The sequence below is a fragment of the Anser brachyrhynchus genome (assembly GCF_964034855.1).
Source record: "Anser brachyrhynchus genome assembly, chromosome: 4".
In the NCBI taxonomy this organism is placed as follows: Eukaryota; Metazoa; Chordata; class Aves; order Anseriformes; family Anatidae; genus Anser; species Anser brachyrhynchus.
Window position 1 is genome coordinate 27654995 of NC_137698.1, and position 26183 is coordinate 27681177.

General features: G+C 36.9%; 1 protein-coding gene across 5 annotated transcripts in view; it reads right to left on the minus strand.

The window, feature by feature from the left end:
- PALLD (palladin, cytoskeletal associated protein) overlaps positions 1-26183 on the minus strand; it is a 201763-nt gene that overhangs the window by 175229 nt on the left and 351 nt on the right. For 3 of the 5 annotated variants that reach the window (XM_080589024.1, XM_080589020.1, XM_080589023.1), the window contains exons 2-3: positions 25378-25481; positions 18023-19054 (exon numbers count right to left, since the gene is read on the minus strand). In XM_080589024.1, the coding sequence (XP_080445150.1) occupies positions 18023-19054; positions 25378-25481 (1136 nt within the window). Of the gene's footprint in view, positions 1-18022; positions 19055-25377; positions 25482-25868; positions 25984-26010; positions 26180-26183 lie in introns of those variants that run through there. The other 2 variants (XM_080589021.1, XM_080589022.1) reach the window with 2 other exon arrangements.

The window sequence follows — 26183 nt, forward strand, 5'->3', positions numbered from 1 at the left end:
AAAAAAGGAAGAAAGGAAAAAAGAGGAAAAATAAACCACCACACCCTTAGCTGTCAGAAAATCCTTCTCAAAACCTTTTAATTCGTTGAAACTTTTGAAGTTAAGGAATAACACAGCTGTAGTCAGCATGTCTTCAAAGGATAGAAACAATTAAGGGAGGTGTGGATGCCCCCAAAGAAATAATGTATAATATGATCTCATTACAGTATCTGGCATCATGAATCAGAATGCATTTGGTACTAACGCGCCTAGGTGCTGATTCTCCCATGCTACCCATGGTAGGGCTCCTGCATGGGACTGGCAGAAGGACAGAATCCCACAACCCTTCCAACAATACTGTCTGTTGCAACATCTATCCAACTCCAACAGGAGGTGAGATCAGACTGGCTTGATGGAACAGAATAGCTCTGGGCCTGAGTCTTCGTTGCCCCACACCCTGCTGAATCCTACTGTTGCCTTTTTAATTTTGAGAGTATTTGTAAGAATTGAATCATTCACTTTGACAAGAAGCATCACTATCATAAGACAATATGGTAGGTGTGGTACAGGTAATGACGTTTCACAAGCCTTATATACTTTCTGATACAGAAGTCACTCAGCACTTAATTCCATACCATGATAGCTTGGGCCCCATAAATAGAATGGTGGTCAGCAATTTATAATTGTCTTACTCAATTGTAATTGAGTAAGATCGTAGTTATTTCACTGTTTCATTTTCAGCAGTATACCTTTTCCTGTACAATAAGTAAAGGTATTTTTAAACCTCCATAAGCGACCAAAATGCTTTCAAGCTGAAAAGATTTCTAATCCCTTCAAACATCCACAGCCTGCCCTCCCCATGCCCCCTGGTGCTACACGGACACATGCCATGGTCTCTCCACACAGACTTCAAAAATGAATGAACACACATGGTGCAACAAACAGTAGAAGCAGATGATAGTTGCAGGACCCATCACTATACTTTTCAGGATTTATTCCTGATCTGGGCTGTGCTGAGAGTCAGTGAAATAACACAAATCTGTTATTTTAGTGTGCACATTTAGGATGACACATTCATACTACAGTCATGAACAGAGTATGCTATTCTCTATACTCCAGTATACCTTTGTATATGAGTAATAAGTCCCTCCTCAAACAATTGTATTTTCTAGCTTTTCCATCTCTCCCCTCATACAGTTAAAGCATATTTAAAAAGAAAAAAAAAAAAGAGTGCAGACTGCTTTTCAAACAAGAAGTCTGTTCTCTTATGCGACAATCTAATTCTAGAAAGCAGTATGAAATGAAGCTATTGTCTCTAAAAATACATTACTTTTCAAGTTACTTGATACCTTCACTCTCCCAGAGAAAATTTCCTGCTTTGGCTGATGGCCAAGAAGATTATATAGTAAGAGGCCATATCCTCTTGCCTTTCATTATCTAGGCTATATTTCATACTATTACAATGTAATCAAAATACTTCCTTTTTAGACAATATTTGGCCCAAAAACAGGTCAGCATTTTTTCCACTGGTATTTTTAAAGTAGCTACTCTGAAGAAAAGCATCATTGAATCTCAGCATTTCTTCATGTTGCCTTCATGCTGTGATAAAAATCAAAAGTATTCTGTTAGATCTGTGATGACTACCCTCAAAGAGTTCTTGGGCTATAAGGTTTCACCAAGCATAAAATTAGGAGTGAAAAGGATTAAAATACTAGGCAAAAGGATCATTTTATTTTTCTCAGCCCAAAACAGGCACACTATAAGAGCTATAAACAGGAATAATCACACGAAAAAAAGAAAAAAAAAAGAAAAAATATTAAGACATATTTTTTAAAACGTACAACAATTACAACCTTTGTTTCTCTCACTTTAAATTCCTCTCCTTATTACTGTGGAAAACCAAGAAAATCTATTCAAAGTTCCATTCAAAACAAGATAAAATCTCTACAGGACTTGGTGGCCTTACTGAAGTTACACAGTGCATGTATAAATTGTCACCCCGGAAGATTTTTTTTTTTTTTTTAATCATCCCATTGCTAACTAAGGGTTTTGCATGGCATATATTTTGTACTGTGAAACACTGTAGTCTCACCTTTTCTGAATGCATATCTGTTTGTGTGTACGGAACAAGTTTCAGCAGCTACACACATTTGCTAGAATGGAGCAGAATAAAGGAGCGAGGAGTTCTGGACTCTGATGGTAGCTCTACAATGGGGTATAATGCCCTGCTTATGAACACTGCAGCTAAGTACAGACTTGTCACAGTCATTTTCTATGACTGTGTGACTTCATGAAAGTCTATGCCACAGCTGAGAAGTGACTACAGTTGGGATGCAGTGGAGCTACAAAACAGTAAAACTGAAGTCCCATGAAGACCGCAAAACTCCCACAAGATGGGGGTGTGCAAAATCATATTTGTAACTTGCACCCAGCTCCATCCAGTCAGCTATGCCTTGGACTTGAGTCCCTGACTAATACTTGCCTTGGTTGCATCTTAGGTTATCCCTGTGTATGAGAAGAGTAAGTTACCAAAGGATCTCCTAAGAACCATTGTCCTAAATATTTCTTTAGTGCTGTAACCTGGTTACATCAGACAAAAGACCAAGATCTTTTCTATCCAGTAGGTTGCTCTGCCTCTCTGTTGTTTCACACTGATGCCCGTGTTTAAATACAAGGGTTTAAGAGAAGTACGTGACAAATTACATTAATCTCTCAGACTGTTGAAATCAGTCTTCTAGTTTCCTGTTTACTGCATCTCCTTTTGATAAAAGGGTATTTTGAAATGGGAACTGGTTTTGCAACATGTTTGCTTGCTTGAAGCTCAGACATCTGAACAAACTGTTAGAATCCTTAGATAACACTCAGGAGCCTTCCTGTCCCTGGCTCATTCTCCTTAAATAGTGATGTGCTTCAAAACCAACTTATCATGCAACCTCTTTTTGCTTCACTCAGTTATCAAATGAGAACTGGAAGACACTTGCAAGCAACATCAAAATATGACTACAGGATTATCATCATCTTAAAATAAAAAAATAATAATAATAATATCTATTGTGCCTATTTATTCAGGACCTTGAGTTTAATTGAACTCTTTAGTATAACAGCTTACATTGTGTGGTTACTAAAACAATGTTTCCTCTGCCCCCCCGTAAGACAGTGACGTTAAGACTAACTTAACGTGTTCCCAGAGCTATTTTGTAGAAAGGTTGCATCTCTCAGAAATGAATCTCCGTTCAGCAAAAATGGTCAATCCGAAATATTGTGGCATTCCATTCTTCAGTGAGTGAAGGAAAGGTTCAGTTTTATTCTCGCAGGATTCACTGAATAAACCTAATAGAGCAACTTAATGATTTCAACTTTGAGTATAGGAAAAAAAGTACTAAGAAATAGATTTTTTGTTGTTGTTGTACAGCACAAGTATGAAACGAACAAACAAGAAAATAGATCCGATATAATATGGAAAGTGAAAATTAAGTGAGAAGTATGCAGCTATTCCCTGGGTACCATTCACCAAACAGTACTCAAGAAAGAACTCAAAGGTTGAAAGCATAATTAAAAATAAAAAGAAACAAAGGTATTCTAACAAACAACAGAACAGCAATTTGATAAAATATAAAGCACCTTTCATGTACTCAGAACTTCAAACTGAGGGCAAGTGTTTTCTATTTATGGGAAGGCAAGAAAATCAGTATAGTTTTATGGAATTGAACTACAGACTAATGCAGATACAACTGAACAAAATAGCTCAGTTCAGCTGAGATAGTTGCTTTTAATATTAAAAAATGACAGCAATAGTGTAAAGAGGTACAATTAGCCAAAACTCCTACTTGTGTTATAGTGGAAGAAGAATAAACAGCTTGGTGAAATACCTGGCAACATATTGAAAAAATTCCCTGGTCTAATTGACAATCCTGCAGCTCAGTTTCCATGGCCTGCTCTGATCTGCAAGTTGTATTTGAAAACCAGGTTGAACCTGAGGCAGAGGGTAGAGACAACCCTAGAATTGCATTCTGGGTGTTGTGCATGAGTGGGCTAACAGACCATCATCTTATGATGAGAAAGAGGAAGCTTTCTGAATAATTAAAGGAAAAAGTAGGAAGGAAGAGAAGGAAAGAATCCTTAAAAACAGATATAAAGGGTTAAGTGACAAAGTCACTTGATTTCTCAAAGAGATACTTGCTCTTCTATGAAAAAAAGTCTCTGTTCCTTGAAATATAGGTTTTATGAAAAGGGGACAGGCACAGACAGCAGAGTTGAATGTTCTTCCCCTCCCAAAAAAGTTATCACTTGATTTTTTGCAGTGAATTATTGAAATCAATTTCTAAAACAGAATTCCTCATTTGTAAAACAGATAAAAAGCTTAAGATAAAACACGGCGAACTTTATATCTTCTGTTGTATTTGATGGTAATCACATCTTCATTACAGTGTTCTACCTATATTTTATTTAATTACGAGATATAAGTAAAGGGTCTCTTGGTTGAAAGAAAATATATAAGCATGTGGTTGGCAAAAAAGGCTACCAGGTTGTGGTATTTCTTTTAAACCTGGTCCTGGGAAGCTCTGCACCTCACTTCTGTCACTTATGAGCAGGATATAATAAGATTTTTTCTACAACAGTGGGAGTTCTTAAAGAGATGTCAAAAAGAGGTTGAACTGGAAACAAATAAATAAATAAGAGCAGTGCCTAAGGCATCTCTAACATTCCTACGTAGCGTCTGTTTCTTCAGTTCTTTTATTTTACCCATAAATAGTATGTTTGCATGTACCGTCGTTTTCTTGTACTAATTCACCGAATGCCTTAGGCATATATGGGAAGATCCATGCAAACGGTCAGTGGTTCCTCATGTCTCCCTCTGTCAGACATTTGCATTCCAAGAAGCTTTATTAGGTGTGTCAAGAGGGCCTTTCTAAGGCATCAAGGACTGCTTATTTTACCACTGACATTCCTTAGCTAAGGAAGCTATTGCAGTGCTCTTCATGGGAAAACACAGATATGCTGTCAAAAGTACAGCTACAGCATTACCAGCAACTACTACGCAAATTTCAGTAATTATTAAAAGGGGACATTTCACTTTGAATTGTGGTAAGTTTGATACATCATTCTCATCTATGCGCCTTGGAAATACCCCATGCAGTTCTTAAGGCAATAAAATACAATAGATTATTTCCAGAAGAGCAACAGTTTTTGAAAGAAAAGCTGGAAGCAAAAGCCAGGCTATTTGCAGAAGCATCCTTAATACAGCATCACATAAACAGGATGTAAACAGAACTTCAGCAAGGACTTCTACATCTAGCCCACCATGTCTTCCTTCAATCCACCCTTGGTTTCGGTGTATAAGCCCTATTGCAACAACTGAAACACAAGTTTCAGGCTGTAATAATCTCTGCTCCAGGTGTTAAGATTGTATCTTTTTTTTCTTAAGTAAAATGGATTTTTTTTGGTCCACTTAGATGATGAAACTGATAGTTTCACTGCTGGTGCAGAATAAAGGGAGTTAGCAATACCCTGGACAAACTAGAGACAAGAAGAGCTTTGCCAGGCAACATGTTTCAGTTTGATAACAGAGTTCATTGAAGTTCACAGGAGATTCATAGCACACATGATAAGGATTACCTGAATAAGGGCCTTCTCTGAAAAACAGTTGAATTTTGTTTTCAGAAAGATTAGTATAAATTTTCTTCCTCTCACTTGAAAATTGAGAATCAGTACTTTAGATTGAATAACTTGCTCTAGGAACAAAAAATAACCTTTAGATTAAAAGCACTTCAGTTCTATTAACATATTCAAGATGAAGAGCTCTTTGCCAAAGAAGCTCTTTGGCAATGTCCTTCATGTACTGTTTCCCATTTATTATGATCCCCTATCATTTTGGATATTCACCCTATAACTTCAGTACTAATCCACAGTTAGACAGTGCTGATTTCTCCCTTTTCCACAAGAAGGTGAGGAATGGATACTTTCCTAAGGTGAAATACCAGATTAGATTCCTAAATCCTGAAATACCAGATTAAAAAAAAAAAAGTGGTGGAGAAAGGCAGAGAGACACAAGACGACAAAGAACAGCAAAACAATATTCTTCTAGCTATTCTCTTTGTTGAATCATGTGCAAAGCACTGAGTTGTCTTAATCACACATTCATAAAACAAAATCAGATAGAGAACTAGATTTAAATAGCAAATTTCCAAGCCCCTCCATCTGTGAAAGTCAGCATTTTCATTTGCACAATGAGCCCCATACAATTGCTCTGGATTCTTAATTAAGTATGAACAACCCCACTGAACTGAGGGGTAATTACAATAAGCACCACCTGATTTTCCAAAGGGTCTAAAATTTAATCTTGTGTATAAGGGAAACCTGATAACCTGATTTAGTAGAAGGTATCCCTGCTCATGGCAGGGGGGTTGGAACTAGATGATCTTAAAGGTTCCTTCCAACCCAAACCATTCTGTGATTCTATGACTACACCACAATTCTCTTTCAGGAAGCAGAAGACCCGAGGATAGCACTACATAAATTCAATCTAGAGACACTTGGTGGATGTCCACATGTAACTCCTTTCTTGTTCTGTACCAAAAAGCAATTTTTCACTTATAGGTGGCCAACTTAACCTTTGAGAATGCCAGAACAAGAGAAAGGTGAACACAGTTGTCACACTATGCATAAAAAACTGTGCAGCAAGTTAGGATCATCCTTGGGAATTGGCATTGTCATAGAGGCATGTGGTACTTGCAGTTTGAAGTTTCTAACCGTCACATAACAAAGCAGCCTTAAAATATATAATACCAAGTAAAATACTCACACCTATAATAGGGGTTGCCCGCAAAAACCTGCAGTGTCTTTTAGCCAGTCAAACTGCACAACACTAAAGTCAGCAAAGTAGACTGTATGGTTAATTGAAGCAATAATTAATGAAGTCGAGTGGTGTGTAAAATGCAACATATTGAAGGGCATGCCAACTTTGTGCTGAAGGCTGAGGTACTAGAGCCATCTTTCCAATAGGCAGGAGGCAGAATATGAAAGTCTGCTTTAACAGAGTGCAGTAATGATTCAAAAGTTACCTATCCAACACCATCCAGACAGGGAAACTTTAATATTGCATCTACCTTCTCAATTCAAAGGACGCAATTTCTATCCTTGTGTCATACACCTGAAGAACTGTCCTTCTAAAGACAAAAGCTGTGTAGGAATATAATATGGTGAGCCTGATATAACTGTCAAATTAGGAAACACCTTCATTTAAAACCAATTTTTGCATCAGTTTATACAGGAATTTGCCATGGGTCTTTTACCACTCCTGGGTTCTGGAGTGACTTTGGCTGTAATATCATACTATGTAAACTCACATGCAGCCAATATTCAGGTTGCCACTTACCTGGATCATGGCAAGAGTGGTGTTTCTTCTATCCAACAAGAGATTTACTTAATCTCACTTAGGTTGTGTTTTAGTTATTAAAAAAAAAAAAGTAAAAAGATGTGTAGAGGGGTGCTTTAGTGAATGATTTAGAAATCCTCTAAGAACGAAGAAGGATTCTAGGCTGAAGCACTGAATCACCAACCTCTGTATTTGCAGTCAGTAGTATGTTCTAGAATTGCACTTCTTGGCATCTGTAATAATTCTCCAGCTAACTGCAAATCATTATCCCCACCTACTTCCTTTATAGGTAAAGCCCCCCAAAATTACATCTCGCAGGATTTGTGGAAAACAGGCTTTTATAGATTCCTTCTGGCCATATGGCAAGCCTAAGGAAGCTCAGATAGAATCAAGTCTTCCTCTGTCCCAACCCTCCATAATTAAACTTGGAAGCCATCACCAGCGGCAATACTGCTTTGGAAAAAAAGGTGGAAACAATACAGTAAGATTTACCTCTGTAATGCTGCAAGTATTTTCCTTTACACTTTACTACACAAGAGACTCTCTGTACCAATATCCCTAGCAAATCATAAACTGAGAATTAAGCTGCACATCTCTATTGTCCTAGAGGACCATACAGTCAAGTCTTTAGATCCTGTCGATACTGATACTAACTGTCAATAAAGACAGCAATATACATATGCTGTGGGCAGTGTGTGGGGAAAAAAAATAAGTTCCACATTCCTGTTTGGATTATGTTATACTGCTTCCTAACTATAATATAAGCTCTCCCTAAATCAACAGTGTGCCCTGGAATCCAGGAGGGCTAACCACATCCTGGGGTGCATCAGGCCCAGCACTGCTAGTTGGTGAGGGAAGGGATTGTCCTGCTCTGTTCTGTGCTGCTGCGGCCTCCCCTCAAGCACTGTGTGCAGTTTTGGGCATCACAGTTTAAGAAGGACATAAAACTATTACAGGGTGTCCAAAGGAAGGCTACAGAGATGGTGAAGGGTATAGAGGGCAAAAGCTGCTGAGGTCCTTTGGTTTGTTCAGCCCAGAGCAGAGCAGGCTGAGGGGAGGCCTCATGGCGGCCTGCAGCTCCCTCACGAGGGGAGCGGAGGGGCAGGCGCTGAGCTCTGCTCTCTGGGGACAGCGACAGGACCCGAGGGAACGGCATGGAGCTGGGACAGGGGAGGGTCAGGCTGGGGGTTAGGGAAAGGTTCTGCACCCAGAGGGTGGTCGGGCACTGGGACAGGCCCCCCAGGGCAGTGGTCATGGCACAAAGCCTGACAGAGTTCGAGAAGCATTTGGACAATACTCTCAGAGACAGGGTCTGATTTTTGGGTGGTCCTGTGTGGAGCCAGGAGCTGGATTATTGATCCTTGTGGGTCCCTTCCAGTTTGGGATATTCTGTGATGCTATGGTTCTAACATCTGCAGAAGAATATCTTCCAGTAGCAGGGATTCCCAAGCATTCTTAAGAAAGCTAACCAATGCTGTCATAAGGAGTATTTTCCCTTCTGAGTTTCTCTCCTTTCCACATTTGCTTCACTGATGATTGGTTAAATATAATTGTAGTTTAGGAGACATAAAATCCATATTAAATTTAAAAAGCTGGTAAAGTGCAGAAATGGAAATCAAGAGACTATACCTTTATTATTATTATTATTTATATCAGTTTGAAATAAGATACTAGTCTTCAACTATGTTATATTATACATAATATTAAAATTAGATGTGTCAGCTTAGTGCATGAGAGAACGCAAAGAATTTGGGAATGTTAATCCCATTCTTTGATTATCATGGAATTCATTTTTCTGAAGACTCTCCACAGGGCAATTGTGAGAATTACATTTTCTATGAATCAGTCATTCAGAATTAAGGCAGACCCTTATAAACATTCTCTTTCCCCACTTTTTAGTCATATCTTTAATTCTGCATAAGAATTTCTCTGAAGGATTTTTGCCATTTAAAAAAAACACCAAAACATACACTCACTAGCTTTTCTTTATCCGATTGAGGCACAGCTCAATTGGTCATTGCAGATTTTAAAAGTGTTTGGTTTACGCTGCTGGTAAATAGACTATTTGATTAGTAGCTATGGCAGTTATTTTAATATAGGTCTTTACAGTTTAAAAAGCAGAAAATTCTGAAGGGATATAACTGGAACTAAGAATGACTTTTACCTATAAAAGTATTTAAAATGAAGAAGCTGATTTTATGTATTTAGAATTAGAAAAATAAAAAGCTACTGTTATACATTACACTGCATTAGTTAGTTTAATTATCTACAAACTTTCATTCCTGTTATTTTCTGAACTAATTGGTTCACCTAGTACTGTTACTCAGCTAGCAGAGGAACACACTTCCAGGAAGAGACGAGCAGATCAGAAAAAGTTTGTATGACCTTCCCTTTCTACCAAGTGGCAATAACTGATACTAGCAAGCACCCTTTTTAATCAGCCTATTCTGGAAAATAACAAATGTTCACTATTCAAACACCTTAAAATTTACAAAAACTAACTTACATAACTCAAATGTGTATTGCATTACTTATTGTTTTCCAGAACAATGCTTAAGTTGAAAATAATCATCTTACTACTTACTTAAAAATAAGAAAACTTAAGTGTAATCTTAGTTACCATCTCATTCTATAGGCAAAAACAAAAAAACAAAACAAATTATTTAAGCAAACTCAATTCAAAGCTTTAAATATAGATAATTGTCATTATAAGATCCGTGTTTCTACTTGATCTCTGGGCTTAAGTATAATATCACAAATAATATCTCTGGGCCAAATCATCATGGCATTTACTATCCAACATAGGGCATGTAGAATAAATAACTACAGCAGTGAGTTATTGCAAACACTTCTACCTTAAAAAAAAAAAAACACAACAAAACAACTCCTTTTCTTCCTTCTACACATCATACAATGATCACTTGTCTTAGACACTGAAGGCGTTTATTTATCTGACTGATAACATCAACACTTATTTTTGCAACGTTCTCTAACTTGACAATGAACAGGAACACATGTCAACATACAAAAGAGAAAAAGAATTTTCATTACTGATTTTGCAGATATTTCAGAGAATGCCACTGCATTGTTACTGGCTGTATTTTGGTCAAGTGAACGTGCCTGTTAAACTAATCATCACAGAATTTATATTTTTGTTGGACGTGATTCCACTTCACTCTCTTATTCCCAGGAGGAAACTGTGTAAGTACTGCACTTGGCACCCTTAGGGAAGTTGATTTGAACACAGTTTTCTTCTGCAGGAAGAGGTGTGCTTCAAATCCTAGGGTATTTTTTTATTCCTGCCTCTTGAAAGCAAAGGTGTCTTAACACAGAGGGTCACACTTGAGGAGACCAAGATTCCCTTCAGAACTGGCTATCTGGAAAGCACATACCAAGGATAATAGGTTCTGACAGCATCTGATACTATACCTGGCCCCCGATTATCAGTGCATTATTAGTAGAATGGTTAAAGTGCAATGTCACAGGTGGAAAAAAAAAAAAAAGACTAAGGATGCTAGATTGTGGCCAAATGTTAAGCAGTCTTCTATGAAGTTTGTTACCAACTTACTCTTGTTAAGACTACTTTACAGGAGTAGGAGGCCCCCATTTCAGGTTAGTTCAGTTAAATGCATACCTAGGCTACTCACAGGACAAGCATTTAAGTGGTCTTCCCATAAGCAATGATTTACTGCTGGACCATGTGTTATCTTAGTGGCTAAATTGTTTGTGATATTTAAAGAATTCAGCTGGCTGTGTCACCTGTCAGTTGTAACATAAACAAGAGATGGATTCTGTGTCTGATCTTTTTCCCTTGGCCATCTGAAAAGCACATCTTTATAAAATTAGAGGAGATAAACTAAAATTGCTCATACATTATACGGGCTCTTTATAAAGCACTGAAATACTCAGATGAAAGGCACTGCATAAATACAAAGTATTCATTATGTTTTCTGAAATTAATGCACACATACACTGCAAGTATAAATTATTAATATAACAGAGCAATAAAAATCACTTTGATTTGAAGCAGCATGTTAGTGTTAGACTAAAAGAAACATCTTCTTGATGGACTTGTTGCACAAAAATTTTAGTCCTCTACTTGCTTTCACCTGCAGGTAGCTGGAGGGGGGTGGGGAAGCAGTGTTTTATGAGTGATTCTACCTGTTAATTATCTCCAATTCCCAAGTGTTTTTAACTCATTACCCTTTCCCACAGGAAGTCTAACCTATTTGAGTTCACACTGCTATTATTCTTGAGTTTTGTACTCATTTACACTGAGTACTATCACACTAACCGTAGCATATGACTTAAGGAAAAGAAGGTTCTTGGTGTGTAGTCCACAGTAAACACTTTGATATACAGTACTTCAGTACATCAAATAAGATGCTTCCATATAGGCCCTTTTTATAGACCCTTTTGCAACTTACAGGCATCTTTGTATGTAAAGGTGAAATTGTCTAGTTGAATTACCTCTTCTCTAACCAGATTTCCTAGGCATATATTCAAGAAGTCTTCTCATTTTCTAATTTACAGGAACGTGTCATATGAATACTTGTTCAAGTTTCCAATACTTAAGCAAGTCCCTTACTATTGTGGTTCCTTGTAATTACTCACTATTGCTACCAACCAATTCTCTTTTGTATCATCCCAGGCAAGACAGCTGACAGGGCACAAAATAGCAATTAAGTCCATTTCTTCCATTAATCCATACAAAAGTTTTCTGGAGGACAAAAGCTAAAAAGCACATAGAAGAGTCTAAGGGGACAACACCTCCGTGAAAGTTTATTGTATACAAAGCTGAACTTCCCAATTCTGTTTGTTTTGCTATCTCCTCCATCCATCACTGTGGATTATTTTCTTTTCAATATCTAAAAGCATAAAAACCAAACAAAAACTAAAAATGGCAACAACAAAAAACTTTTTATCTGAGCTTCTTTCCTAAAGAACAGGGAACATGAAGACTTCTGACAACAGAAAACGTTTTGTGCATAAATAACATGGTGAGAAATCTTTATCATGCCTCAGATATAAACAAAATAGTTGTTCTGCATATAGTGCATCTTCAGAGGTTTGCAAACATCTGCGTAAAGCAGGAACAACAGACTTCTTTCATCATTATACCCCTTGAACATGTCTACTGCATACTGTAAAAAGCTTCCCAGGATTTTAGTCTCTTTCTACCAAACTCACTGTTGATCAGAGTAATGGGTTTCACTGAAAGGGAGATCTTCAGAGGGGTTCATAGAAGTAACAGGTCTATTTACTGCTGTTCTTGCACCAAACACCTCAACTTCAACTTTCCTGCTCACTTTCCACCGCCGTGTTCAGGGTAGGAAATACAGATATTTTGGGAAGGACTTGCTCTCATATTTTTATGTGACAGGGAATAGGTGGGCAAGGGAATTTCTTTTACTCCTTCCTTCACCTTTGTATGGGCTTAAAAGGCAAGCCCATAGCCTATTAAATGATTCACATTTACAGTCCACTTAACAGAGCCCTATTAAACTGTAAAACTTGTTAGAAAGAACACACTTTCCAGATGGGTTCTAGAACTAATAAAATAAGCACAATATTCACTGCTGTTTAACAATATTTCTTCTATGTTTGGTCTATTATAAACTATTAACCAATAGGCTTTTCTACCTCACTCAAGGTCCTGTCAGCCTTAATTGAATGAGGTATAATACTTGCAGTCATCAGCTATGCGTGTTTGCAGAAAAGTCTTATTTGCTCAGTGTCATCATCCAGATCTCTAAAGCTTTCATATTGTCAAGAATGCATTTAGCAAGCTTGCTCCAGACGTGTCAGCTTTGCATTATGAAAGAATTTTTAAAGCATCAAGTTTCAAAGTGATAACTGTATTTACTTCATTTACATTTATAAAGAAACATATTGTATCTTACAAAAGTATGTACTGTTTAAGTAATGTTCTTAAACTGCTGTAATTAACTTTAAGAAGCTTAAACAATCCAAGATGTGGTATTGCCTTTAGGCAAAAGAGCAAACATGTCAAAGAATATTAAGCATAATTATTTAAATAGGATTTGGTATAGCACTGCATACCTGTTGAACATTCATAAATAATGATACCACAAGTACTGACTCCAAACACTTTCCTTTATGTAAAGCCTCACTACTCCATTTCCCTTCACATTTCATACAAAAGAAAAAAAACATCCACTCCTTAAACATGTGGATTCATTCCCACCTCTATTCTACCCAGCCTCCAAATTTAGTTTTCATTTTCACAGATCAGTGCTTTCAATCAGTCCGTGACAAGCAGATTGCTAATGTATTTCCTCACTGTCAGACTTTGTGGCTGTTGATGCTTTGCACAATAATGGAAAGGCCCAGAGACAATATATACAATTTATAAAAATAAATGCTGAAATATGAAGTAAAAGCAGCTTCTTGGAATACTGCCTTTGGCACTATTTTAGTGCCACTTTTGTTGGAATTCTGATTTTAAAACTACTTCAATTAGGCTTTTTTTTTTAAAACTAAAAACATTTAATATGGACAAAGCTAGTACAGTGAAAGAGCTTTCTGAAGACATATGGCGCCTTGTTATTTTAGCATTCATACAAGTCTCATTCAGTTCCTATGTAAATAAGAGTCAAAACTTATTTTTTATATATATATATATTCATTCTGCAGATAACAGCACCATTGTACTAATTTTAGAAGAGTATTTTTTAGTAATTTAATTCTAAGCTTTTCACAGTTGCTTCAAGTATAGAATCAGTTTAAAACATACTTTGATAACATTTTCTTCTAATCTTTGAGTCTTTTTATAAATACTAGTTAATAAATTATTTATTTGTGGAGCATTACCAAGGAACTTCAGATCCGCATTCTTTTACTGAGAAGCACACCAAAGAATAAAGAAGCTAACTGAGATTCTTTTAAACTCTCAGTAATGTAATCAGAAATACACCAAGGCAGAAATGTTGCTATTCAAACAGAAGACAATGAAGTAACTAAGCTGGAATTCTCTTCCTAAATACAATTTGAAAGAACAGTCCTCGTTTCAACAACTATCCCATTGTTTTTACAATTGCCTTTTATAACATCCATCTTCAAATAAAGAGATGATGATAATCCCGGCCCGTGCCCCCACCTACATCTGATCAGCTAGTTTGGCATCTGCTATGTGGCTGGCTCTGATGTGTCAAAGAACAGGTAACTGTTCAGCTTGTTCTATTCCCAAGAACATTAATATCTCTTTTTTTCTTTTTTGGCAAGAATATTGATATCCATTTCTATCTTCTATCTATCCAGTAGTTTTCATTAAAAAAAAAAAAATTGCAATATTTTCTATCTTTTTCCCCCTCTGACCAATTTCTTGAGAAAAAAGCAGGTATTTAAACCTTTCCAATTCATATGATTATGCTCCAAAGATTTTTTTTTTCCAAAGGTATTACAAATCAGAAGTTCAGTCTAAATAGCTATCTCAGTACAGGACTTCAGAAAACTAGATTCTTTTCATTACTGAAATACAAGAGAATGGTCAACTAGTATTGTCATGCTGGTACTTGACTTTTTTTTTTTTTTGACGACACAAAATTGAAATTTACAGAGATGTTCCTGAAAGTAGCATAAGCAGCAAGTATTCTTCACTCATTCTGCAATGTATCAGTGGCTTTAAATGGACTTGTCTTTTTCCACTGCAATATTGACTATTTAGTGGACATTCAGGATCATAGAATGGCTCAGGTTGGAAGGGACCATAAAGATCATCTAATTCCAAACTCCCTGCCATAGGCAGGGATGCCACCCACTAGATAGGGTTGGCTAAGGCCCTGGCTTTGATTTTTTTTTTTTTTATGAGAAGGGCTTGGGGGTTTTATGCTATATACCATAAAACTTTCAGCTATGGAAAGAGAGGAAACGGCTTGCATACATGATTTAGTCTAACCGTGTTCCTAGTAATTTTAACATTACAATTTAATTGTAATCTAGAATCTCTTTAAGAAACCAAACCAAACACACTTGTTTGCTTGATTATCTTTTAAAATAATGAATCCTCTCTTTCCCCAAGATCTTGAGTTAGGGCTTCACTTCACCCAAACCGCACGCAAGTATTTGCTGTGCAGCTCAGCACAGTCTCCCGAGCCTGGGATGATCCCTGCCTGCCGTGACCCCTGCCCGCAACTCCTCGGTGCGGGGCGCGCCGCAGCCGTCCCGTGCTGTCGCAGCGCCCCCTCCAGCCCAGCCAGCGCGGCCCCAGCGGGGTCGCGGCGAGGTTACCTCTGCCGAAAGGAATAGCGGGGACAGCTGTGCTTCATTCAGCCGCCGCGGCTCTCCTCTCTTTGAGAGCCACGACGAGATTAACACTAAGGGAAAGTGTATTTTTAGTGAGAGATCACGACAAGCAACTCTTTTTTTGGTAGTAAATATGTCATCTTTAAGTCTATTCACAAGTTTGCGTGCTGCTGCCAGATGGAAAATTATTAATGATTATTAAATAAAAGCAATTTGAGGGTGAACCATGAAAGTGTATTAAACGGGCTGTCAAGGAGCCTTACAATGGACGGAGAAGTTGGAATGAAGCATATTTGCTACAAGTCAGCAATGATGCGATCTGCAGGCTATCAAGATAGCATGATTACAGGTTCCAAAAATGGAAATAAACAGAGCTGTAAATTAATTGATACTGATGAGATTACAGCATGCTTGATTTTTAAAATCAGGTACTAAGTATATGTAAAAGCATAATAGACTGATCATGGTAACATTCAAGTGAACACTAAACAGCGAACAAGTGAGCAGTATCTAGTAAAACAGTCTACAGACGTCTACAGATGGCCTCAGTATTTTAATAGTCTTATTAATGACTTGATAACTAGTAGTCTATATTAAAAACTTTGTGTCTCTCGCTTTCATGGTGAGAATTTTTTTAAGAAAGTTTGCTGTTCACGTTATGGAAATATGGATATTTTCCAAATTCAGATACTAGGAATACTAAACAAATATGTATCAGGGTGAATTCTTGCTTGCAAGTGAAGACAGTTTAGTTTTTCTCCTAGTTGTGGCACCTGTGGATATGAGCTGACAGAGAAACTCTTTTCCCTGTGCCACCCACTAGCATTGAGATGGGAGAACGGGTGGGACCTCACCTATTATAACCAGCTGATAATGAAGTGCTTAGACTGAAGTATTTGCCTTAAGTTCTTTCTACTGTCATTGTCCCAAACAGGTGAAATAAGTGACTCTTGGTATGTGTGCTTCTCTCTAGTGACTGCAGATGGAGTCTAGGGTGACTTGGTCAGGTTAAACATCTAATGTACAGGCAGGCAAAATTAGGTAAAAAGATCTTTAGTATTAATTAACAATAATTATTCTCCTTAGAGGTAGAGTAATAGCAACAGACAGATACTATTTTACCACTCAGAAGTACTCCAAACAACATACTAGCTGTCATATTATCTAACCCAACAGCAACAAAAGAATCCCTGGAAGTTAACATCTTGTGTTGCCCTACAATCTGCCTCAGTACCACTGGCAGGCTGCAATATCTCAGCAAGGCACAAAGAAGAATCTAAGAGAGAAAACACAAGAGGGAGGATCCCCTGCCTTTCATAATTGTACCTAGATCCACAGTTTTGCTTGTTTGGGATCAGCTGACTTCTGTTTGTAGGATGATCTAAGTTTTTAGCTTGAAAACACAGTGTTACAGTAAAGTGATTGCTATGTTCTGTTAAGGAAATGTCAAAAACTTTCAAAAAGTTATGTTCAGATGTAACTAAAGAACCTCACAAAAAGTTTGAATGAGGAACTACAAACTCTCTCCTGTCTAAATAGGATGTTTTAGACAAGTTTTTCCCTTAGAACTATTAAATATGCTCAAATGACTTTAAACCAAAATAGGTTGTGAGGAACTATTAAATCAGACATATAATCGACCTGTGGATGTGCTAAGCAATCGCATTAGCATTAAGGCTCAGACCTATAAAGTGACAAATACTGCCTGTGCAGTGCTGGTTCCTATTAGTTTTAGGAGCAAAGGAAGGGAGGAAGTATTATGAATTACTCAGCCCTCAATGGTACTGCAAATGTAGCTTTTACAATTGTTATAAACATATTACAAAGATCTAATAATAAAAGGTACGCTGCAACTACTTTTGTATTTGTATTGTTATTTAACAGAACCATGTGCACATAAATTTCACTACAAAGCATTAAAAGAAGTTTTGAAATGGGGACCATCTTACCATCTTCTGGAAACACCTTACTGAAGAGGATGCTTGGCTAGATTTATGAAATTTTCACATTGTCTCGTACTAAAGACTCCAAATTCCATTGGTATGGGTCTTGGAAACATTCTAATTAATTGACAATAAAAACATACCTGTAAGCTTCATACATTCTCTTCAGTGGTAAATGAGAATTCTTTCACTTATATTAATGAGGTAAGATACACAGAATGCCATTTCTGTTTCTAACTTTGCCATGTGATTCTTGAATCAAGCAGAACCTCATTTCCCAAGCCATGGAAGACTAGAGCGCTAAAGAGATCTGAATCTGTTATTCCATGTGCTTATGAACCACTGGATGATACGCAGTTCTTATGTGACTAATTACTTCTAAGCAGGTCCACTGATACCTTTCCTCACCCAGTCAGGAGATGATGATATCCAGTGGCTTTGCTAAAAGACACGTACTTACCTGACATCAGGGACCGGGTTGCCAGCAACTCTGCACTCCAGCAACACTTTGTTTCCTTCAGCAACTTCCTGGCTGCGGAGCTTCTGAGTGAACTGAGGTGGTGAAGCCTGATTGATGAACGGGTGGCAAAGGACCATTTCACTCTGAGTGATGCTCTCCTTTTCAGAGAAGTGCTCTCCATTGAGATGAACCCCAGAAAATTTTGCCCCAGGCTCAGTTTCTTGATGTAGCTTATCAAAGTCCTGGTTCCTTGAGGTACTTAGAGTTGATTGTTTCTTCTTAGGAGACAGGTATCCGCTGTCTGGAGAAGAAGAGTCCCCATCAGGACTTCGGCCTCTTGTCTTCGCTGCCTCTCTAAATATAGATGACAGTTCCTCAATGAATGTGGCAGCTTTGTCACACAGCTTATTCCTGAAAGGAACTTCTCCCTGGGATGCTAATTCAGACTTTGGGCATGTCTTGGGCACACCTGGACCATACTGCTCTGAATGTTTCAGGCTTCTAATAAAGCTGGGACTAGCAGGTAGCAAAGGTGAGGTGCCTGCTTGCTTCCTGGAGACTGTGGCAAAACAACTTGCTGTTTGAGGTGAGGTGAATTGCTCTTTCTGACTCGTCGAGGGAATGTGACTTGCAGCAGATGAAGTCAGACTGCTTGTTTGAGGCCTCTGTAAAGTATCTTGCTCATGCAGTTTGGTATCCCAGAAAGAAGCATGCTCTGAAGCACTAGAAAGAGAGGTGTTGAAATGAGTGAACTCTGCTGCTGCATTCTGATTCTCCTTCACAGAACTGGCAATTGCTTCCCGAGCTATATCAAGGCTCTTACATATCTCCTCCTGGGTAAGGAAGGCAGAAAGTTCACTTGAAAATTCTCCACTCTGCGTGTCTGATAGGGAATCACAGAAAAAGTCATGGCAGGATGAAGCTTCTGACATGTTTCCAGGATATCCCTTATTGGTGCCTCTCTCTGCACTGTAAGCCTCCTTCAGCATTAAAGAAAGAGGAAATGATTGGCCACAGTTTCTGTCTTGCATGCTGGAAGACACAAATGCAACTCCTTAACAACAACAAAATTAAAAACTAAAACAAAAACAAAACACTGCTATATCCTGGTTCCTGTAAATTGGACATAAAACTGGGAGAAGAGCAAAGCCGTGCGGTGCATACTGTAAACCTTAGTTTGTATTTCAAAACTTCTAACAAGCCAGAACTAAAAATTGGCTAGATGGAAATAAGTGCTCTCAGAAGTCATTTTTCTAATTCATCTTCTGTCAAAACTCTAAAGACATCCTTTCGTTGTATTGCCTAGCACAAGCTTAATTCTGCTGGACCAATCCGAGCAATTTATTATTTCACAGAAATGCCATTACACTTTACCACTATTTACGGTTGTGATGATTTGGGGAATATATTTACTTTTCTTTTTCACACAGGATTGCCTTCCAGATTATTAGACACTAAATCATCACTTTCTGAGAGAAAACAATGTGCTAGTTGAAATCATTATAAAAATTTACACGTTTACAAGTGCCAAGGACGTTTGGATCAGAATTTCCAAGTTATCCTTTCTTATTAATATTGATGATATGTTTAATACTGTTGTACTTCTTGTGTTAATATTTTTAAACTTGGTAGCTTTTAATACAACTTAGTAGCAGTTCTCTAACCACTGAAGTGGAATATCAAAACTACCACATGCTAAGATTGCAACACTAAGAAAACACATTTCACAGCCTCGGTCATCCTGCAACACAGGAGCATATAATGTATACTCTGCACCAGTTTCATAAAGTACAGAAGCACCTATGCATCTTCAGTTTTTCCACAATTTTACAGTGAGGATGAGTATTCCCTGCCTCTGTAAAGCCAGCAAGATGAGACATCAAAGAAATCTCTCAAACCCCAAGACAAGGATCTGCCTGAAACTCCATTTACTGAAATTTATTTGTCCTGCTGGTGACTAGATTGTGGATGATCTGATCTTAAAAGTAATTGATGCTTTTGCAAAGTATTGAATTAAGTTGAACATCAATGTTTTTAATTACCCTTGACAATTATTCTCTTCTGATTATTTCTATGAAATTAATTCTACACAAGATTTTTTAAAGACTTTTTTTTTTTCCGTCTTAATGCTCCGAAGTATTTCTTCAGTGAAATATAGGTGGCTTGACAGTCATGAGATTCACCCAGATGCATTTTACATCAGCTTGTGTAAGCTCCAATTACCTTTAGTCACTTCCCTGGGGCTTACCCGGCATGTAGTCATTAACTGACTGATAGATTAATGGAATTCTTGGCCTGGCATACGCATCTCTTGATATCTCTGCTTGTCTTGCCAACAGATTACAACTGGACACATAAAACAGAAGTACAAGGAAACCAAACTATTTTGGGATTTGAAACGTATTTTTATAGAATACGTTGATAGGCTTACTCTTTGATGGGATTACATCTTTCTTTTTATCTGTATTTACAGCTCAAAAAGTTTAGCAAACATGCCAATCTACTGTTAACAAAATCTAAAAAAGTATATACAGTATAATTGACTACCACACAGCAGCTTTAAAGAATGAATCTGAGAAGCCAAGCAAACAGTTGGTCTAGAAGCTCAGCTGTTAAGATATAAGTTTAATGAATGCCAGGGAACCAAGGGTTAAACCTGGAGAGTGCCTGTCTCTGTAACCTTAGTTTTTAAAACTTTGTATTCACATGAACAAAGACACTATTTTTCTCCTTAGATAACTAGTTGTAAATATCTGTGCTTAAATGATGTCTTTATTTAAATCTGATTTGTACTACTTCCTAGCTTGCTCCCAGCTCAAAGTGTTATGTTACATATTCAGATAAACTTCTCTGACTTCCAGCCCCGAGTTGCTCTGTTGTTTCAATGTGTTATGGGTCAATGGAAAACTTCACCTGTTGCTAGCCACCAGGACACGATGACTGAAATGAATCTATTAGGAATTGCTGTATCTCCTCCTCTGTTTTATGCTGTATTTTCATTCATTAGAAAAACTTACTGGATACATAAGTAATAAATTTAGACATTGAGCTTTGAAAATTAGGTAAATCAATCTGTAGCTGGGTATTTAGATAAAGTTGATTAATTGAAATATGTGCTCATTATTGGCAATTAACAGTGCTGATTAGCGTCCTCAGTGACAAAGTTCCGGTGCCCCAAAATGGATTTATATGTATATTTTTATATTTTTTATATTTAAAATAAATATATAAATATATATATAAAATAAATATATTTTTATATATTTATATATGTATATTCAGCTGTCTCAAGCTTCGAGTATAAAGACTTCTTGTCAGTCAAATGATAACACAACCCCACTAGTCTTTTAGATCAACTTGTAACTGCAGCAAACTGGAGGTGATACTGCAAATCCTATCAAGTAGCATATAAGATCATAATTAGAAATACCTAAGGCTATTTCTGGCTTCCCCAAGTTAGACTACAACATATTTATAACAGTTTTCATCATCACAATTCATTAGGTAATGTGTGAAGCCATATACTGTATCATTTAAAGACACAAACAAAAAATACAATGTTGTAAGCAGATCAAGGAGTTTAGCTATAACTCCAGCATTATTACATACAAACTATTTACGTGGTCCTATCTGCTATATATTTAAAAACTGCTCATAAGTAAACACATTTTAATATCATGCTATTTAAATATTTCTTCACAAAATAATGTAGATGCTCTAAGGAATAATATGATAAACAGTCAACTCAAAATGTACTAGATTACAGTCATCTCAGAAAACACTTTAATATTTCATCAAATCAAGGTATTCAAGAGATAAATAATGAAATACAGGAAACCACAGAAAATCAAAGGACTCATTTCAAGATAAGTGTAAGCATCCTGAATTGGGGGATGCTCTGCAAAGAAAAATAATCACCTAAAAAAATAATAACAAAATACAACCCAAAGCCAATATGTTCAGTAGAGTAACGTCAAGGAAGAAATGCATCTAGAAAGATTTTTAAAACAGAAAAAACACATATTTTTCCTCTAGATTTTTAAGTCCTGCACAATTAGTCTCCAAAGTACAATAAATTAAATTTAGTGGAAAATATGAAACAGACCTTACAATGAACAGGCTAATCTGAGGAGTCTCAAGTATAATTAGAAGCAGGTAAAGTTGCTTTTTTCCTTCTTTATCTAAGTAGGCTTAAAGTTGCTCCAGCTATTCACTAAAGATTGCTTGGTCCTCAGTAAACATCGAGAAGACTGTGGCCTGTGCGCTACATCTGTCCTCTGTGACTATGTAATTCTTACCCACTCATCTATATTTGGTAACTGAACTCATGTTTCAGCAGACTGCCACTATCTGGAATTCCAGCAGAAGCAACATTGTGCCTGGAAGTAACACAAAGTTCTGCATACTTACTACTCGAAGATTCAGAGAACTTAATCATTTAAATGAACAAGGTCTGTTGCCTTTAACATAGCCGTTTAGACTGTTTTAAAATATTACTCTGAAGTTTTAGGATATGATTTTTCTCATTATTAAAGTGCTACTTCCACAGAGAGTAGAAAACACAGTGTGGAAACATTAATTGTGGAAAAATAAATTTTCTACGTTGTTCTGTCTTAACAGATTATTTTAAAGAAAATTCATTCTTTTTATGATGATTAATAAAATAAGTGCGTTTTTCTACTAAAAATAGCTTAAAACTAGTATTTTCTGGTATACCTTTAAAACTTCTGTAACAGAAAAATAAATAGATTTATTAGCAGAATTGGTAAATCTTTTTGTAATAATAGATAATTATTAATCTGTAATCATACACTACATTATAAATTTTACCCATTAAATTTTAACTTTTTGGGCTAATCCTATCGTCAGAAAATAATCACCTCCCTCAGAAGTGACACAAAAAGTCGCCGTAAAATACATATGCCTTAAAAAGACCCCGCATATTAACACCGAAATAATCAAAATGCACTGCTGGTTTCTATAGCCCTTTAATGTGTAATGAGTAGTCACAGTCAACTCTCCCTTATGGTCCTTGCCAAAGAAGTACCGTCACCTCATTAAGGACTCCTGTAAGCTGTGCTTCAGGGAGGAAAAATGTTCTGTCCAAAAGTACAGTTGTGCATTTTTAGGCACATCATTTCCTTTAATACTCAGTCAAACAAAGAAGTAAATGTGAAGATTGCTCATTTAATCTGTGGACTTTATCACAAAATGTCCAAAAATAAAATCAATAGTTGGGTAGGATTGTTTCTGCCAGATTGCAGTCTATCAGAAGTCAAATAGAGCCAAAAGCCCCAAATAAATGGGGCTGGGGATGGTATAGATCTCTGTCCCTTCTGCCAAAGTCCACTCTTTGACCAAACTTCCTCCCATGGGCTGGAACTTGTTTTTAGCTCAGTATTGCCCTGCAGTAGATCCACTGTTGTGATGGAAATGCACAAGAGACCCATAGATCCTTATTGGTCCCAGACCATCTTTAAGTGTAAAAAGTTATCACACATTTTATTTCAGTGGTTAGCGTACTATCTTTTGTTGTATCTTCACATAGGCAGTTCCTGTCCTCTAACCAGAACTTTAACAGATTCACTGTTGGATTAGGAATACTTTCTTCACAATGTATATGGACCCCCATTCTTATGTCATGGGATCTTTACCATGTTAACATGAAATTAATGAAAAGGATTTTATTACAGGTCATTTTACAGTAATTTCAGTGTGTGAAGTAAGAGCAGAATCTTCATTCTAAAAATTTCAGGCTAAAAACTGTACACAAAAAGGAGCTGGTCATCTAGCAGTTAACCATTGTATGCCTAATTTTTAAGCACTCGCCCTGCAGAGTTGAATCCAGGCCCTGTGTCTGGTACTTAGCTTCTCCACTAAATGCATAACGGTTAGGCACCTTGGCATGGGAGTCAAAAATAGCCAGCATATAAACAGCAACAAACTGCCTTGGGCTATCTTCAGTATTTTCTACAGGGAGGGGGCAGATAAAATCTTGGTTCTTGGAATTGTTTGTTTAAATTGTCACTTCTGGGAAGAAAATATATCTGCCCGGAGACACTTGCAGAAATAATTTTTAAAGGAATTGAGCTTTTACAAATACAATTGGACTGGTGATTTGTATAAACAGGTTTGCCTATTATTTTCTGTACAGCATAATGATATTAACACTTGCCCAGAAAGTGAAAGATCTGTGATCATTTTATTTCTAATGCCTTCAAGTATTAATGAAATAGTGGTTATAACTTGCGAACCATTTAGGGTAAGGTTTCATACAGCTGTACTAAGCCAAGAACACATTTTCCCAATGTCATTCTACTAAGATTTAGGGAATGCTAATATCCTTTGACCTATGCTGAATCTGTTGGAAACTTAATTTTTGATCAAGACCTTGCACTTTTATTGCAAATGCAATGTGTGCTCCTTTACAAAAGTGATAGACAGTGGTAAAATACTATCAGCAAATGTCAGTGGAACTAAAACTTTGGAAAAATTACACATTTTGAAAGATAAACATGTGCAATAAGTTGCAATGATATAGTTTAACATTTTCATTTTAAATGTAAAAATTAATAACAACATACAAACAGAATGAAGGATATTATCCATTATATGCTCACTCCATTCCTATTGCAGTATTGTGGCACATTCAGCTGATGAACTGAGCTTCAGAAAGACATTTTTCACTATTAGTTTGGTGGAGCAGAACTAGACCAGTTTCCTGAAGCTTTATTAATATTTTCTAATGCTAGTCAGACCAAGTCATTCAAAGCCTCACGTCACAAACTATAAAGCTACTCTGGGTATACAAGCTTTCCATTCCATCTAATGAAATTATTACACTGCAAAATATTTTTAATTGGGCTAAAAAGAAAATATAACAACAAGCACAGCTCTTTAGACTAGTATTCATGCACTTATTTGGGAGAGCAAAAAAATTCTGTTATGGTTCCAAGAATATTTTGTATCTTACTCTAAATAGCGACAGGATAAAATACAAGTAAATAAGCAATCTCCTCTCCAAGGCCTTTGAAGATAAGAAGTCTTTCACCAGTTGCCACAGAATCATCTAGTGATTTTGAGTCTCCAACAGACTTTTCTTCTTTAATTCTATTTGAATCATACCATCTCTGAAAGCTAAAAACAATATATATTGGATTGCCTGTGCTTAAGCATACTGGGTCACTGCCTTGCTATCGTTTGATGCCATATATAGCTTTGTGTATTTATTTTTCCCTCAGTATGCACAGTAATGCAAACATATTCAATTTTCCTTATAAACGTATTTGTGAATGAATTTGTTGCATAGCTAGAACTAACCTGTGTTTTTTATAGAGCACACCAGAAATACCTACCTGTTGTAGATATGCGAAGGTGTCAAACAGAAATAGTCAAACAGTGCGAAGGCACGCAAACACCATTTTTCCATGTTTTTGGAAGAGTTTTTCTGAGGAGTTTCCTAGAACAAAAATATATAGTAGTGCAATTGAAAAGCACATGCAGTTTTGCTTGCAGTGGTACAGGATGTTGATCTACAACAAATACAACAATTGTTAAAATTAAACTGTTAAAAAGAACAGCAATAATAACTCACATCCTTCTTTTACAGGATAATTTATCAACAAAATAAGTGATTAACAGTTTACAGTAACAACAGTTCAGTAAGCTTAAAAGCATCAGTTTGCCAGAATTACCACAGTTATGAGCAGGAAGGGAAATCATAAAATAGAAAGGAATACTAGTAAGCAAGTCACAAAGAACTAATATTGTTTTTTAAACTAGGGAAGAGATAAAGGTTTCTCTATCCAAGTTCTACCATAAGAAAGGTTTTAGTGAGGCAATGTACCCCCAGACTGAGAAACGTGTCCCTCAGCTCACTGTATCTCTGCACTACTAGAAGACTTGTAGCATTATTCTCTCTCAGGATGCATTATCTTTCAATCTACCACTAGCCAAACAAGTAAAAACTGAACTCATGAACAAATTACCACACTATTGAAGAGCATCTTCATCGTTCCTTAAAACCTCAAAGGATTTTGTAAGAAATTGTGATTAATATGCTTTTGCATCAGAGGCTGCCAACACACCACAGCCTCAGAGGATTTAGCACTTAGGTGTAGAAAGGTAGAGCAAAGCCGCAATGTCTGTCCTTGCCAGCAAT